Below are 16,771 nucleotides of genomic sequence, written 5' to 3'. Positions count from 1 at the left end.
TAAAATATAAATATTTCACCTTGGCAGAGGAAATTAGTTTAGCCTAGTTTATCTTGAATTGGGTAGGGGGCGCTGCTCTGGCAGCAGCCATGTCAGCAGCGCGTCAGTTTTTTCAACATTTTTATTTTTTTATTTTTTAGTATGTTTTAAAGTAAGTGCTTAATGTTCCTTTGTGTGTTTTGTGTGGGGGGTGGTGTGGGGGGGGCAAGGGGGAAACCGCTTCGGTCGCCTCCTCCATGGAGAGGCGACTTTTTCCAGGTCGCCTCCCCCGTGGCCTAACAACAAGGATCGGCGCGGCCTTTCCCGGAGACGCGCCCGGGACTTCAGCGGCGGGCGCAGCGTGGACTCTCGTTGTGGAGCGGGTGAGCCCTCGCTGGGGCTCGCTGGAGGGGAGCGCTCCGTTTCGCTGGCCCGGGGCAGCCGGCAGCCTGAAGTCGCAGCCTGAAGCCGCGGTCTGCAGAGCTCCAGCTGGTGCGGCGTCTACAGCCCGGGATACCTCGTGGGGGACCCGGGGGAAGAAGAAGCCATCACTGCCGGCCCGCGGCCAACTCCTACCGCGGGGCCGGCATGGACTTACCATCACCCCTGGAGGGGAGCTTCGACTGCCGGCCCTGCAGTCTACGGTGCTTCTGGCTGCGGCGGAGACTTTAAATCTCGACCGCCGGCCGAGGCCTACAACAACTTAAAGCCGCGGTCTCCGGTGAGGAGGAGCCGATCCTGGACTGACTCTGGACTCTGGTCCTGTCCACGGGGGGGAATTGGAGGAGGACTGGCCACATTTTGTGCCTTCCACCACAGTGATGAATGCTGTGGTGGATGTTTGTGTCACATTTTTATTGTGGTTGTGTGTTCTTTATTATTGTATCGCTGCTGACAACCCAAATTCCACCGACCCTGGTTGTGTGGTAATAAATTCTATCTAATCTAAATTCTATCTAAAAGGGTCCCGATCCGAAACATCACTTATCCATGTTCTACAGAGATGCTGCCAGATCCACTGAGTTACTCCAGCACTTTGTGTCTTTATTTTTTGAAAACCAGCATCTCTGCAGTTCCTTGTTTCTAATTTGGAATCACGTTTGGTCAGGGATTAAGGGCCGAAGGCCTCTCCCTGTGCTGTATTGTTCTATGTTCTATAAGAAGTCAGCCATGGTTATTTCAGAGACTATAAGATAGCTGAAGGGAGGGGGAGATGGGGGAAAATAACTCTAATTTCTCCTGTTTTGAACAAGACCTATTCTAATAACCGGGCTGGGCATATGGTCATTTAATAAACGAGACTTGTGGTATCTAAAATTCATCTTGTACTGTGCCCACAAGTTAAGAATGTCCAGTTCTGAAAGGGATAATTCATCTCTTCTGTTATTGCTGCTGATAATATTATAATAATATGGTTGTGTGGAAAAAAGGTAACAATGCTGTTTTTGTAGCTATTCCATCAGAAGCAACAAAATACAGTTGCAGATCCTCATCAAAATAATTCATAAATAATGAAAGACTGTTTTACAGCTTAAATAATAGGTTTATGTAGCAAAATGTGCCTTGCAACCAGGGGAGAGGGGTGTTATTAGTAGTCTTAAACGACATGGTGGTTGATCCCTGTGGGAAGAAAGTTCCCCTTGTCAATGATGGTTGAACTACTTAGAAGGTGATAATTTAATCAGCATCACCAATGGAGCCGATTTTTGATATGCAAATAAATCTGAGACGCATCCATGATTTCAGAGGGATTCTTTGTTCCTTAACAAAACTGTTTCTTCCTCAGCTGTACAAAACGAACGTGATCGGATCAGCAACAGAAGGAACAGCTACGAGAGTGGCAACTCCCCTTCCATCAATGTGCTGGCTCAGGCTGAAGCCCTTTCTCATCAGGTAGGTTAGACACAGAACCAAGGATCTGGGTTTCTTCTTCCTCTCGCTTGCGTTTATCTTCCCTGCCATCACGCTTCATCCTTCGAGATGTCTACAAGACGCTATAAGGCGCTGGTCAGGCTGCATTTTAGTATTGTGAGCAGCTTTGGGCACCATATCTGAGGAAGTATGTGTTGGCCTTGGAGAGGGTCCAGAGGAGGTTCACAAGAATTATCCCAGGAATGAGTGGGTTGAAATATGATGAGCTTTGACGGCACTGGGCCTGTACTCATTGGAGTTTAGAAGAATGAGGGGGGACCTAATTGAAACGTACAGAATAGTGAAAGGCTTGGATAGTGGATAAACTAGATGTTTCCACTAGTGGGAGAGTCTAGAACTAGAGGTCATAGCCACAAAATTAAAGGTTGTTCTTTTAGGAAGGAGATGAGGAGGAATTTCTTTAGTCAGAGGGTGATGAATCTGTGGAATTCTTTGCCACAGAAGGCTGTGGAGGCAAGGTGAGTGCATATATTTAAGGCAGAGATTGATAGATTCTTGATTAGTACGGGTGTCAGAGGTTATGCGGGGAAGGCAGGAGAATAGGGTTAGGACGGAGAAATAGATCAGCCATGATTGAATGGCGGAGTAGACTTGATGGGCTGAATGGCCTAATTCTGCTCCTATCTCTTATGATCTTATGTCAGTTCCCAGTCCATGTGCCAGGAATTTTCCTGATGGCTTACCCTATCCTTTTGGTGGAGACCGAGGATACATGAGTAAATAAAGCTTCTGTTAATCAAGAAACCCTGAAAAATTCCTGTAGCTTGTTGAACAAAATTTCCAGTAATAAACTCCATAGATACTTTGATTCTATTTCAAATATGATCTGGAAGTAAACCAGCATCGTCTGAATCTCTGTTGTTTTGACAAAATTGAGTTGCTTAATTCCCTGCAATCTTGTAATTGATTCTCTCCCATGTGGCCATCAACTCCCCTTTGATTATTTTGCCCAGATTGATTAGTAGGACTGGATGTTATAATCCCTAATATTCACTACGATTGACATTCTTGGGTATGACCACTATGTGAATTTGCTAACAATCAGACACATCTTCAGTTGTGTACCTCAACGTCACTGGGTGTTTCGGCCTTTTATCACAAGACACCCTCAGTCGAGGCAGGCCCACCGCAGGTTGATCAGACCTGGGTGTGTGTCTTATTGTTAGCCTCTAGATGGTCACGTGGCAGCCCACACAGCATCTTTCCTCTTCAGCCACAGCCAGTGACTGCTCCGTTCGGCAGCATTGGCAAGTTCTTTTATTGCCCTCCTTTGTGCCTGGCCTTTGACTCCTACTTCCCTCAGGAGCCTTGCGGTGGAACTGGCTACAAAGCCCCTGCACCCCCCCTCCACTGGACACACCCTTACACTCCAACTTCTCTCCTCTGCCTCTGCTGCAAGGTTTGAATATCAAAGCTTTTTCCTTTCATAAGCCTCGTTCACAGCCTCCTCCCATGGGACCGTCAGCTCAATGATGAAAACACCCCGACAGGAGTTGGACCAGAGAACGAGGTCTGGTCGCAGGTTGGTAACTGCGATTTCAACTGGGAACGAAAGCCTCTGGCCTAGGTCAACACGCATTTCCCAGTCCCTGACTGCGTTCAGTGGGCTTGAGTTGAGAGGCGAGGGGTTAGTCCTCCGTTTCTCTCCTTCCCGGATGAAGGATGGTATTTGCGGGAATGTTATCTGGGCATTGATAGGCATGGCATTGGTGGTAACTCTCTTGCACTCGAGTTCAGCTGCCAAACACCTCAGCACCTGGTTGTGTCGCCAGGTGTATCTGCCTTGTGTTAGGCTGGTCTTAATACCGACCAGGATGTGCTTGAGGTTTGCTGGAACTGCACACAGGGGGCAGGCTGGATCCTCTCCCAGCCAAAGATTTAGGTTTGTGGGAGAGGGAAGGACATCATATGTGGCTCTGATAATGAAGCTCAACTTATTTGACTCCATGGTCCACAGCTCTCTCCATGTGATCTTACTCCTCTCAACCCCATCCCACATCATCCAGCGGTCTTGTTTGGCTTGGGATATGGCTTTGGTACACCTGGCTGCTTCTTCCTTGTGGCACACCACCTCCACCACCAGGTGCCGACGTTCAGCTGTAGTAGCCTTTTGCCAGGTAGGTTTCATTGCTCCCAGGCCAAAGCCCCCTCGGCCTTGTTGGACATGGCCCACTATGTCCCGGTGTTGGAGGGCGGATTTTGCATCCAGTACCACTGCTGCTGGAGTCCATTTCTTCCCTGTTGCTAGGGTTGGAGCAACACCTCTTATTATTGGGTCCCGGGATTCTGTTAGTGTCATGTCCAGCCTCACTTTGGCACATTTGTACTCCTCCACGAGGCTTGAGACTGGCAGTGAGAGTGCTCCATTCCCATAGAGCCCTATGCTGCTGAGGCATCTCGGTTGCCCAAGCCACTTCCTCACTTGTGAATTCACCAGCTGGTTGACATGGAATAAAGTGACCACATAGATGGTAATTGGCTACATGAGTTGGGGCAGTAGACCGAATTGAAGGCACCAAAGCTTCAGCTTCCCTGGTAGAGCAGTGTTGTTGATTTGCTTGAGGCCACATTGTATCCTGCCTGAGTTGTTCCACCGGCTCTGCATCCTTGAGGTATGCGGTGTACCATTGCCCGAGGCTTTTGACAGGCTTCTCCAGGACAGTTGGTATTGTCTCGTTATTGATGCGGAACCTTTCGACAGTGAGCCGGCCTTTGACGATGGAAATACTGCAGGATTTGCTGGGTTTAATCTCCATTCGTGCCCATTTGATGTTTTCCTGGGGTTTATCCAGCAGGCGTTTGGTGCATGCTTTTGTTGTTGTTATTGTGGTCATGTCATCCATGTACGCCCTGATTGGAGGAAGAAGCAGCCCACTCTTCAAGCATTCCCCTTCGACCACCCATCGTGATGCTCGAATGATGAGCTCCATTGCCATGGTGAAAACCAGAGGAGAAATGGTACAGCCTGCCATTATGCCTACCTCAAGGTGCTGCCAGGCGGTGGTGTTGTCCTGTGTTGTGACGCAGAACTGGAGGTCCTGGAAGTAAGCTTTTACCAGCTTTGTGATGACCTCTGGGACCTGGAAGAAATTATAGGCTGCCCAAAGAGTCTCGTGGGGCACCAAACCAAAGGCATTGGCAAGATCTAAGAAAACCACATGCAGATCTCTCTTTTCCTTCTTGGCAGTTTGTATCTGGTGCCAGATGACGTTTGCATGTTCCAGACATCCTGAGAAACCACGTACCCATGCTTTCTGCACTGACGTGTCAATGAAGTTGTTGCTCTGCAAAAAAGCTGAGAGTCTTTGGGCCACAACACCAAAGAAGATCTTTCCTTCCACGTTCAGAAGGCTGATCTGGCGGAATTGGCTAATGGTTGAGGAGTTCTTTTCTTTGGGAATTAAGATCCCTCCTGCCCTTCGCCATGCCTTAGGTATGATTCCTTTCCCCCATGCCACTTTCATTAACTTCCAAAGGTATTTCAGGGCACCAGGGGTGTTCTTATAGAGCCTGTATGGGATGCCATTGGGCCCTGGGGCTGATGCTGTTCTTGCCCGTTTGACTGTGTTCTGCACCTCCTTCCATGTAGGAGGCCTTATGTCCATCTGGTGCTCAGGTGGGTGGATAGGTGGCATGTCATCTGGAATGGTGACTGGCTCATGCCTCCGGTTGTCAGAGTACGTCTTCCTCGGGCGTTCCTCCAGTTCCCTTACAGGTAATCTCAGGATCCCGCTCTTCTCCTTGACAAAGAGGCTTTTGACAAACTTATACGGATCTCTGTAGAAACTTGTCCTCGCCCGTTCTTTCTTCTTGTGTTGCTTTCTCAGGCATTCTGCTCTTCGCAGGATTGCCAGGCACTACTTTATTTCTGCCTGCACTGTCTCGAGTCCTTTCCTTTCTGCCTCTGTGGCCTTCCTCCACAGTTTTCTCAGCTTTCTTTCACCAGTCTTTTGATCTCCTGCTGCCTCCTGGACTTGTACTGGAGTGCTGGTTCCTTCTGTGTTCTCTGTTTCATGACCTTCACCCCAAATCTCTCCGCCCCATAGTTAGATATGGTGTCTCCCATCTTCTCCAGTTTTCTTTCTACACATCCCTTCAATCCTTCCAGAAGATGGATGAGGTCAGTGTTAATGGTCTCCCACTCTTTCCTCTGGCAGGATTTAGGCCACAAGATTTGAGGCTTTTTCCCGTCCATTTTTCTCTCTACCGCTGACTGTGGCTGGTTGGGCTCTGGATTAAATGTATATCCTACATGATACGATGCTGAGCAGTTAGTGTTGCTGCCTCAGTGCCAGGGACCCAAGGTTCTTTCAGGCTTAAGCACTGTCACTATGACTATTTGCCAAGTGCTTCAGTTTCCTCGAACATCGCAAAGATATACTGGTGAGTTAACTGACCCCTATAAAATACCCTGTAGTGTACATGAGGCAGACAAATCAGCAGTGGTTGGGGAACTAGGGGGTTGGGTGTTGAAGGTCATATGTGGGTGAATAAATTGCAGGGCCATAGGAAAATAAGGAGAGTGCAATGACTTTGATGGTATTTCTCTGTGGGATCCAGTGAGGACCTGTTGGGCTGAATAGTTTCCTTCGGCATCATGATAAGTAACTAAGAGAACATTTTAAAGTGTTAAATACAAACCATTGGGACATTTATACAGTCAATTACTTCAGGCCTCTCTGTTGCTGTCATGATGTATTTGGTAGTTGGAAATGGTCATGTTCTACAGAGGCAAGATCGATGTATATGGACACAAACACAACTCAGTTATTTTGTGCGTTGAAATCTGGTACCTGGTCACTGTGCCTGCCTTAGGCCTGGCAAAGGTAGATAAAAGTTGGAGAGCAGAGATGTGCCTTGATGCCGCACCCAGTATGTGCCCTTCCATCTCCGACCAGCACACAACTTCTACAGAAATTTAAAAAAAATTCTTTCTGGTACTCCCTGTGGAATATTAATCAATGGCAGGTCAACAGAGTCAATTTGCTGGAAGGAACACTGTGAAGAAAAAAAGGTGCAGTTATATGTACCTTTCTTAATGTGCACACATCCAGTTTATATCAGGTTACAATTTGACCCGTGTGCTGTACTGTGATTTAAGGGCAGGATGCCAGTGGAGATAAATCATGATGATATACAACCTTAAAATGGTCAGTGTAAGACCACCAATAATATGAATAAATACCGTGGATAATATAGTTCAAAGAAAACAATAGACTTGCATGTATATGCTATCTTTTAGAACCTCAAAATGATTCCAAGGTGTTTTATCGATAATGAATAACTTATAACTTCCAGTGTAATTGGATCATTGTTAAACTGGCAACATTGCTTTGTTGTGATATATTAGCTGCCCCCAAAATCATGCTCCATTTTCTTTTACTTTTGATGTTAAGCAGGTAATTTTCCCACAAACCTGAATTAAATTGGATGTTTTGCATCTATCAGCAAAATGAAAAATGAGTGCATTCAATTCATAATTTGCATGATAGTTGTTCTACACAAGCCCATACAGCTATATAACAAGTCAAACAATGAATTCTGTCACTGGAGAGCTGGTGTTCAGTGTTAAATATTTAAGTCCGAATATTAATTGACCTTGAAGGACTGCGCATGATATGGTTTCATGGCATTCATTACAAACTAAATGCTTTTTATTGGATGATTATTTTTTTTCAGGCTTCCAGGTTTTACTTTAGAATAGTATCATGCTACCAAACATGAATCTTTTTGAAAGTCAAAAGCCTGTTTACAGTCTCTGCTAAACTCTCATTGATGTTAGTGAAACAACAGGCGGTGTATTTCCATTCACATTAATCACTAGTGGAGCAAAAATAATCTCATTTGGCTTTTTAATTATCTGCATGAATGCGTCTATGGATTGTGTTCTGGGAACAGCAAATGCTTGTGAAAACAATTAACATGTCCTGAGCTGTAATTTAATTTGGTGCCATTTGTTTTTGTTTCGCAGCAGATCGCCCTTTCGGTTTCTGCAGCAAACACAGACATCAACACGAAGAAAGTTGCTACTATTAGTGATGTCTGTGAGTCAATGAAGGAACAGTTGTTGATTTTGGTGGAATGGGCAAAGTACATTCCAGCTTTCTGCGAACTGCCTCTGGATGATCAGGTAGTGTGAACCGCTCCAAAATGGTTACTTAGCTTCTCACTCTTCTATTGCAGCTTATTGCTGTATCAGGTGCTTTATATTTACATGTGCACTCTCACATCTATATAACCTGGCATCTATATCTAAATAATCTAGCAACCTTGATTATTGATCTGTGGACTTGGGATTTTGACTGTTGGAGCATTTAAATGGATCGGACAGGTTTGGAGGGATATGGACCAAATGCGGGCAAGTGAGACTATTGTAGTTGGATATGTTGGTCGGTGTGGGCAAGTTGGGCCGGAAGGCGTGTTTCACACTGTATCACTCTATGACTCTATGACCCTATTCAAGTAGTTAAATAAATCTAGAATAAAATGCTGCTGCTCAGTAGTTTTTAATCAACTAAGTATCATTAAAAGTGGACATGAGACATCAAAAGCAGAGAAGGTAAAGGAGAATCCTAAGAGAGTCCATAAATGTATTAAGAGCACAAGGTGAACTATGAAGTGAATAGGTCCCTTTAGGATCAGTGTCGTCATCTATATTTGGAACCACAGGAGATGGGTAAGATCTTAAATGCATATTTCTCACCTGCATTTACTGTGGAGAAGGTTGTGGAAGCTAGGGAATTCAGAAAAAAAGAACAACAAGATCCTGATAATTAACTGAAAGTGATGACACAGATAGATGGTGAATAAGGCATATGGCACACTTGTCTTCATCAGATCGAGCATTGAGTACAAGAGAAGACACAAAGTGCTGGAGTAACTCAGTGGGTCATGCAGCATTAATTACAAGAGTTGGGACTCTATGTTCGAACTGTAGAAGATATTGTTGATATCGTACCTAGAATATTGTGTGCAGTTCTGCTCGCCATGCTACAGGAAGGATGTGATTAAGCTAGAAGTCATGCTAAAAAGAATCACCAGGATGTTGTTGGGACTGGAAGGTTTGTATTACAAGGATTGACTAGATATATTGGGTCTGTGTTCACTGGAGCAAAGGAGTCATGGTCTTTTACCCAGGGTAGGGCAGTATAAAACTAGAGGGTAGACACAAAATGCTGGAGTAACTCAGTGGGGCAGGCAGTATCTGGAGAGAAGGAATGGGTGACATTTTGGGTCGAGACTTCTTCAACAACTAGAGGGCATAGGTTTAAATAGAGAGGGGCAAGTTTTTCACACAGAGGATCGTGGGTATATGGATCGAGGTGTGAAAAGAAGTGGTTGAGGTGGGTACTATTATCATGTTTAAAAGGCATTTGGACAGGTGCATGGATAGGAAAGGTTTAGTGATATTGATCAACTGCAAGCAAATAGGACTAGCTCAGGAAGGCACCTTAGTCAGCATGGAAGGCTGGCTCCATCCTGGGGGCGGAGTTGGATCCATGGGAGGTGGTCTTGGAGGGGAGGATGCTCTTCAAACTGCGGGGCATTCTGGACAATACAGCTCACTCCCTTCATGACACACTGGTCAACTTGAGGAGTACCTTCAGCAACAGACTGGTTCCACCAAGATGCACGACAGATTGCCACAGGAGATCCTACTTTTCATGTATTTTTATGTTTTATGCCTGTTGGCAGATCAATTTCCCTCATGAGATAAATAAAGTTCTATCGTATTGTATTGTATGGATATTTTGGGCCAATGGAGCTGTCTCAATGCATTATAACTCTATAACAATGACTTTCATGGATTGTTATAAAAACCTATTTATTTGGGTGAACTTCATGGAAGCAGATCCGCTCTTCCTACCCAGTCTAGTTCATACCCAGATAGTTGACCTCTGTCCTCTGTGATGGCACGGCAAACCAAGTGCATTTAGCAATCAGTAAAAAATGGTGGCTCATCGAATCACATCCTACTATATATGAAGGAAATGTAGAATTGCTGTTGTTCTGCACTGAACACCGAAGGACCTGTGTAATTAACAATTGAGTATATTTTGGCTGATTTAAAAGCACGAGTAAGCTTATAGTCCAGATACTGAACTGATCTGACGGTATATCGAGCTTTCGGCAATTATATTGGTCTTTCAACTGATTTCAATTGCAAATTGCATTTCACACAGATTTCAGTTTTAATCTCTCAATTTAAAAAAAATGAAGACAAATAATTAAAAGGTTGATCCTGCTTTAAGTTAAATGAACTCAAAATGGCCACTTCAGCAACTTTTGTCTAGACCCACAAGAGCATGAACTCAAGATTTTTTTTAGGTAAACCTGCTGGATTGTCATGTTGCATTGCTGTGATGTTAATCTTTGGAATAGCGTTCTGCACGTAGGAAAATAATTTTTGATAGAAACAAGTTTCAATACATTTTTCATGAATCACTGCTGAAAAAATGTACCATGCAATATAATTCCCATTGTTTTATTCCAAAGCTGTTTCCAATTAATCTTCACTAGTTATTCAATTACAATGTTTAGGGTATTTTTTGGTCTAAAATAGTTAACTGTTGGTACTGTGCTGATTATGGTCCAAGAACAGCAATCTGTTCATATCTCACCAAATTGTGAGACAGGGTTCATTAAATTTGTTAATTTATGGGTTTCTATCAGGGAGCTAAGGTCAAGGTTATCTTGAATATAATTTCAATATTGTCAAGTAATCGATACATTAAGTTTCAGACTCTTGCCTTTATATATAAGCCCTCTGCCCTACTCACTGCTCAGGTTATTTGAATTAGTCTTTTCTTGTCATTCCCCTCATTACCTCACCACTCAGGTCAGTTCCCAATAGTTTGAGAATTAATCTTTGGAATTTCTCATTTCTCATTCTTTATCTCTTCCAAAGTTTTTCACAATCCAAGATCTTTTGAAGGTCTTTCTTTTGTTTCCCAGTTTTTCCCTACTGCTGGCTCTCACGTTAGGGGCAGCTCGGTGGCGCAGCGGGAGAGTTGCTGCCTTACAGCGCCAGAGACCCAGGTTTGACCCTGACTACAAGTACTGTCTGTAAGGAGGTTGAACAGTCTCCCTATGACTATGTGGGTTTTCTCTAGGTGCTCTGGTTTTCTCCCACACTCCAAGGATGTACAGATTTGTAGGTTAATTGGCCGGTAACATTGTAAAATTGTCCCTAGTGTGCATGATAGTGTTAGTGTACAGGGTGATTGGTGGTCGCCACGGACTCAGTGATCTTTAAAGCCTAAAAATCTAAAGACTATTTATGAAGCCTGCAGAATGTTCAATTGTATTAAAGGCACCATATAAATATACTTGTTGAAGCTGATTAAATTGTTCTAAGAAATATAGTCGGATACTATACGTCCATATTTTTTATTATGCAATACGCATAAGCTTTTTGTAGAAACATTTTTGGTGGACCGTTGGTAGATTCTATGTGCTGATGTGCCCAATGATGTAAAACTGATGTTTAAGAAGCCAAAAGGGCAATGTTATGTGACCTGATATTGCTGGGGTGTGCGCACAGTTGGAGTGTAACAATAAATTGGGCAAAGATCACTCATTGTTCCTGCTTCCAAGTGCTGAAAAGAGCTGCTTGAAAAATAAGGTCATATACAGCCATCTCCAAGTGGAGGTTCCCACAGGGGGAACCTTCCCTTTGTACAGACAGCTCGGCACTTGTTAACTGATGCCACTGAATTGCTTCAGTGATCGAAGTGGTTAAAGATGATTAAAGGGTGCCTCTGTTTATGCAGACACATTACTTTGATGATAAGTGCATTTAAAATGATGGTTGTTGTGCATTAGAAATAAGCAGTCATATTTTTTTAAGGATCCCATTGCCATTGGTTTGTTTATTATGGCCGTATAAAAGACCCAAATAAGATTCCAAACTTCTGCATGAGCCACAAGAGAGGTTGGTCAGACTTGGATTATTTTCTCTGAAGTTTGAGGGGAGACCTGATAGATATATATAAAGTTGTGAAAGGCACAGATAAGGTAGACAGTCAGAAGCTTGTTCCAAGGGTGGAAATGTCAAGGGCAAGATGGGATAGCTTTAAGGTGAGAGGAGCTATGTTTAAAGGAGATGTACAGGATGAGTTTTGTCGACAGAGCTTGGTAGATACCAGCAACATGCTTTCAGGGGTGGTGGTGGAGGCAGACGTTAGTGGCACTCAATAAATGTTTAGATAGGCACATGGATAAGCAGAGGATTAAAGGATATGGATCATGTGCAGGCAGATGAGATTAGCATTATATTTGGCACAGAAATTGTGGGCCAACGACTTGTTCCTATGCTGAAGATAGACACAAAAGGCTGGAGTAACTCAGCGTGACAGGCAGCATCTCTGGAAAGAAGGAATGGATGACGTTTCGGGTCGAGACCCTTCTTCAGAGCTGTGCTGTTTTATATTCTGTGTGCTCTTTCTTTCTTCCATCATGCGCCTACTTTCCAGTTCTCATTTGGGTTTCTCTTGGATAATTGCACTTGAAACTTAGTCACAGTCCTTATCTAAACATTCTGGAGGTGAGGTGAGAGGCACTGCCCTTGGCACCAAGGCAGCACTTGACAGCGTGGAGCACTCAGGAGTCGAAGTCAAAGTGAAAGGATATAAAAGATAAACACCTCGATGAGTGCGGTCTTATCTCTTATAGGGGGGTTGCACGTAAGGTTATCGGGTCAAAGGGCATGACGCACGGAGCAGCTCAATCCATGTGAAGTACATGGCAGCTTCTGGCATATACTGTTAATACACAAAACGCATACTTTCTTACCCGTTAAAAAATGCTAAAATTGTCATTTTTTGCGCTGTAAATAATTGTGGAAATCGGTGTAAGCTTGAGAGACATTTATCCTACTTCAGAATTCCAAAAATTAGGAGAAATGATGGTGGAGAGAAGCGAGAGGTGAAGGGACAACAACAGCTAAAGTAGTTGGCGAACATTGGCCGTGCAGATATCAAGATTGAAAATATTGGCGATTATCGCATTTGCCCACTGCATTTCATCAACAGTAAGGCATTATTTGTGTTTTTTCTTCATTCCTTTGGCATCTAAAAAGTTTCAGAAGTGATCATTCGGGCTGTAAAATTTTTAAATCGCCCATGGTTCTGAAGTGGGTTTTTACTTGCAAAGATAAAACGCTTCTGAAGCTAAATTTATCATTAAAAAGATCTCCAGACTTACGAGTGGTGTGAGGAAAAGTAAGTTTTCTATCAGTATGCTATTGAGATGTATATTTTGGCAAATAATAAAATGTCTTGACAGATTAAACACCCACTCCCTTTCAAAGATATTGTTAATTTGCTGAGGCTGATTATGCCCAATTAACAGCTAACAATTATGCCATTCCTTGGCTTGCATCTGAGTAAAATGTAATTTAAAACCCATGTATGGTTTGCGATTTTTTAAATGATAAATTGTGCTTCAGAAGCGTTTTCTTTTTGCATGTAAATAACTACTTGAGCACCATGGGCGATTTTAAAATTTTACACCCAGATTTATCACTTCTGAAACTTTTTAGATACCAAAGGAATTAAGAAAAAAACACAAATAATGCCTTACTGTTGATGAAATGCAGTGAGCAAACGCGATAATTCCCAATATTTTCAATCTTGATATTTGCACGGCCAATGTTCGCCAACCACTTTAGCTGTTTTTGTCCCTTCAGCCATCGCTTCTCTCTACCGTCATTTCTCCTCACTTTTGGAATTCTGAAGTAGGATAAATGTCTCTCACGGTTACCCCAATTTCCATAATTATTAACAGTGCAAAAATTGACTATTTCGGTGTTTTTTAACAGGTTCGCTACAATGGAAACAATGGTAAATGCTTACCTGCAGTTCACCGCGTGTACTCCAGTTGGTGTTGCGTGGCAACAGTACGGGTCACGGGTCGTGACCTCGACTGCATGCATAAGGAAGATATTTGTGATTGTTAGAAGCCATTTTTCCAAGCCCAGGGACATCATTGCAGATGTTCATCAGTGTACTAATCCTGATGCAAACATCTTCAACTGCTTCCTTCCTTCATAAGGTCAGGAATGATTTAGTTTAGTTTAGTTTATTGTCACATGTACCGAGGTACTGTGAAAGGCTTTTCGTTGTGTGCTATCCGGTCAGAGGAATGACTATACTTAATTACAATTCAGCCATCCATAGTGTAGTTACAGGATAAAGGGAATATGTACAGTGCCCTCCATAATGTTTGGGACAAAGACCCATCATTCATTTATTTGCCTCTGTACTACACAATTTGAGATTTGTAATAGAAAAAAAATCACATGTGGTTAAAGTGCACATTGTTAGATTTTATTAAAGGCCATTTTTATACATTTTGGTTTCACCATGTAGAAATTACAGCTGTGTTTATACATAGTCCCCCCATTTCAGGGCACCACAATGTTTGGGACACATGGCTTCACAAGCGTTTGTAATTGCTCAGGTGTGTTTAAATGCGTCCTAATGCAGGTATAAGAGAGCTCTCAGCACCTTCTCCTCCAGTCTTTCCATCACCTTTGGAAACTATTATTGCTGTTTATCAATATGAGGACCAAAGTTGTGCCAATGAAAGGCAAAGAAGCCTTTATGAGACTGAGAAACAGGAATAAAACTGTGAGAGGCATTAGCCGAACCTTAGGCTTACCAAAATCAACTGTTTGGAACATCATTAAGAAGAAAGAGAGCACTGGTGAGTTTACTAATCGCAAAGGGACTGGCAGACCAAGGTAGACCTCCACAGCTGATGACAGAATAATTCTCTCAATAACAAAGAAAAAAAACCCAAACACCTGTCCGACAGATCAGAAACACTCTTCAGGAGTCATGTATGGATTTGTCAATGACCACTGTCTGCAGAAGACTTCATGAACAGAAATACAGAGGCTACACGGCAAGATGGAAACCACTGGTTAGTCACAAAAATCGGATGGCCAGGTTACAGTTTGCCAAGAAGTACTTAAAAGAGCAACTACAGTTCTGGAAAAAGGTCTGTGGACATATGAGACAAAGATGAACATATCAGAGTGATGGCAAGAGCAAAGTATGGAGGAGAGAAGGAACTGCCCAAAATCATAAAGCATACCACCTCATCTGTGAAACACAGTGGTGGGGGTGTTATGGCCTGGGTATGTATGGCTGCCGAAGGTACTGGCTCACTTATCTTCATTGATGATATAACTGCTGATGGTAGTAGCATAATGAATTCTGATGTGTATAGACACATCCTATCTGGTCAAGTTCAAACAAATGCCTCAAAACTCATTGGCCTGCGGTGCATTCTACAGCAAGACAATGATCCCAAACATACTGCTAAAGCAACAAAGGAGTTTTTCAAAGCTAAAAAATGGTCAATTCTTGAGTGGCCAAGTCAATCACCCAATCTGAACCCAATTGAGCATGCCTTTTTGGAGAAAACTGAAGGGGACCTGCCCCCAAAACAAGCATAAGCTAAAGATGGCTGCAATACAGGCCTGGCAGAGCATCACCAGAAAAGACACCCAGCAACTGGTGATGTCCATGAATCGCAGACTTCAAGCAATCATTGCATGCAAAGGATATGCAAATAAATATTAAACATGACTACTTTCATTTACATGACATTGCTGTGTCCCAAACATTATGGTGCCCTGAAATGGGGGGACAATGTATAAACACTGCTGTAATTTCTACATGGTGAAACCAAAATGTATAAAAATGGCCTCTATTAAAATCAGACAATGTGCACTTTAACCACATGTGATGTTTTCTATTACAAATCTCAAATTTGGAGTACAGAAGCAAATACATAAATTATGGGTCTTTGTCCCAAACATTATGGAGGGCACTGTAGCAGTTCAAGATAAAGTCCCATTAAAGATAGTCCGAGGGTCTCCAATGAGGTAGATGGTAATTTGGGACTCCTCTCTAGTTGTTGGTAGGATGGTGCAGTTGTCTGAATGAATTTGTTCACTGATGTTTGCACCACATTCATTTTTCATTTGCAACAATTCTGTAAGTGAAGCAGTGAATGCCTCTGGGCAGCTAGATCTGGACAACATTCAGATCCGGGCTGATAAATGACTGGTAAAATGCACATCACCAAGTTGCTGGGCAGTGACTGTCCCCAGAAAGTAGGAGTCTGATTATCTTTAATTGACATTCAACAGCAAAACCATCAAAGAAGCCCAACTTTTTGTACCCTGGGGGTGTCACCATTCACCTGAAACCCAACTGTCACAAATACTGTGGGTACAAAAATAGGTCAGAGGCTGGGTGTCTTGCAGAAAAAAGCTCATCTCCTGCCACCGCAAAGCCTTCCCTCCAATATTCAAGGCATGTCGGAAACATGCACCTTCCCCTCAGCTAACAATGAACCATTCTACTTTTTCCTTATCATCTGCATTGATCTGTCGTTTTCAACCTTGCCCTTCTATTTCTCTAGACTCCCTCTCCCCGATTTTCAGTCCCAGTCTCGACCTGAAATGTCACCCATTCCTTCTCTCCAGAGATGCTGCCTATCACTCTGAGTTACTCCAGCATTTTGTCTGTCTTCAGAAACACGATGGCACATTCTCCACTTGCATTGCACCAAAAGCCCTCAACATGTTCAATGCTATGCACGACAAAGCAGCCTGCTTGATAGGTTCCTCTTCAATCAGCCAAAATATTCATTACATTCAGCGTCACCACATAGTGGACGACAGATGGCACAATGGGCTAAGTGTTCGGCTGGCAACCGGAAGGTAGCTGGTTCGAATCCCGCTTGGAGTGCATACTGTCGTTGTGTCCTTGGGCAAGACACTTCACCCACCTTTGCCTGTGTGTGTCCTTGGGCAAGACACTTCACCCACCTTTGCCTGTCT

The 16,771-nt window shown here is 43.4% G+C and overlaps 1 protein-coding gene across 6 annotated transcripts in view; it reads left to right on the top strand.

Annotated features, from left to right (window-relative positions):
* Positions 1 to 16,771, top strand: part of hnf4g (hepatocyte nuclear factor 4 gamma) — a 142,184-nt gene that overhangs the window by 103,695 nt on the left and 21,718 nt on the right. For 4 of the 6 annotated variants that reach the window (XM_033019270.1, XM_033019273.1, XM_033019267.1 and 1 more), the window contains 2 exons: positions 1,766 to 1,872; positions 7,883 to 8,041. In XM_033019270.1, the coding sequence (XP_032875161.1) occupies positions 1,766 to 1,872; positions 7,883 to 8,041 (266 nt within the window). The remainder of the gene's footprint in view (positions 1 to 1,765; positions 1,873 to 7,882; positions 8,042 to 16,771) is intronic. The other 2 variants (XM_033019268.1, XM_033019272.1) reach the window with 1 other exon arrangement.

This window comes from Amblyraja radiata, chromosome 4 (genome assembly GCF_010909765.2).
Source record: "Amblyraja radiata isolate CabotCenter1 chromosome 4, sAmbRad1.1.pri, whole genome shotgun sequence".
Taxonomy (NCBI): Eukaryota; Metazoa; Chordata; class Chondrichthyes; order Rajiformes; family Rajidae; genus Amblyraja; species Amblyraja radiata.
This window is presented reverse-complemented; position numbering and strand designations above follow the sequence as displayed.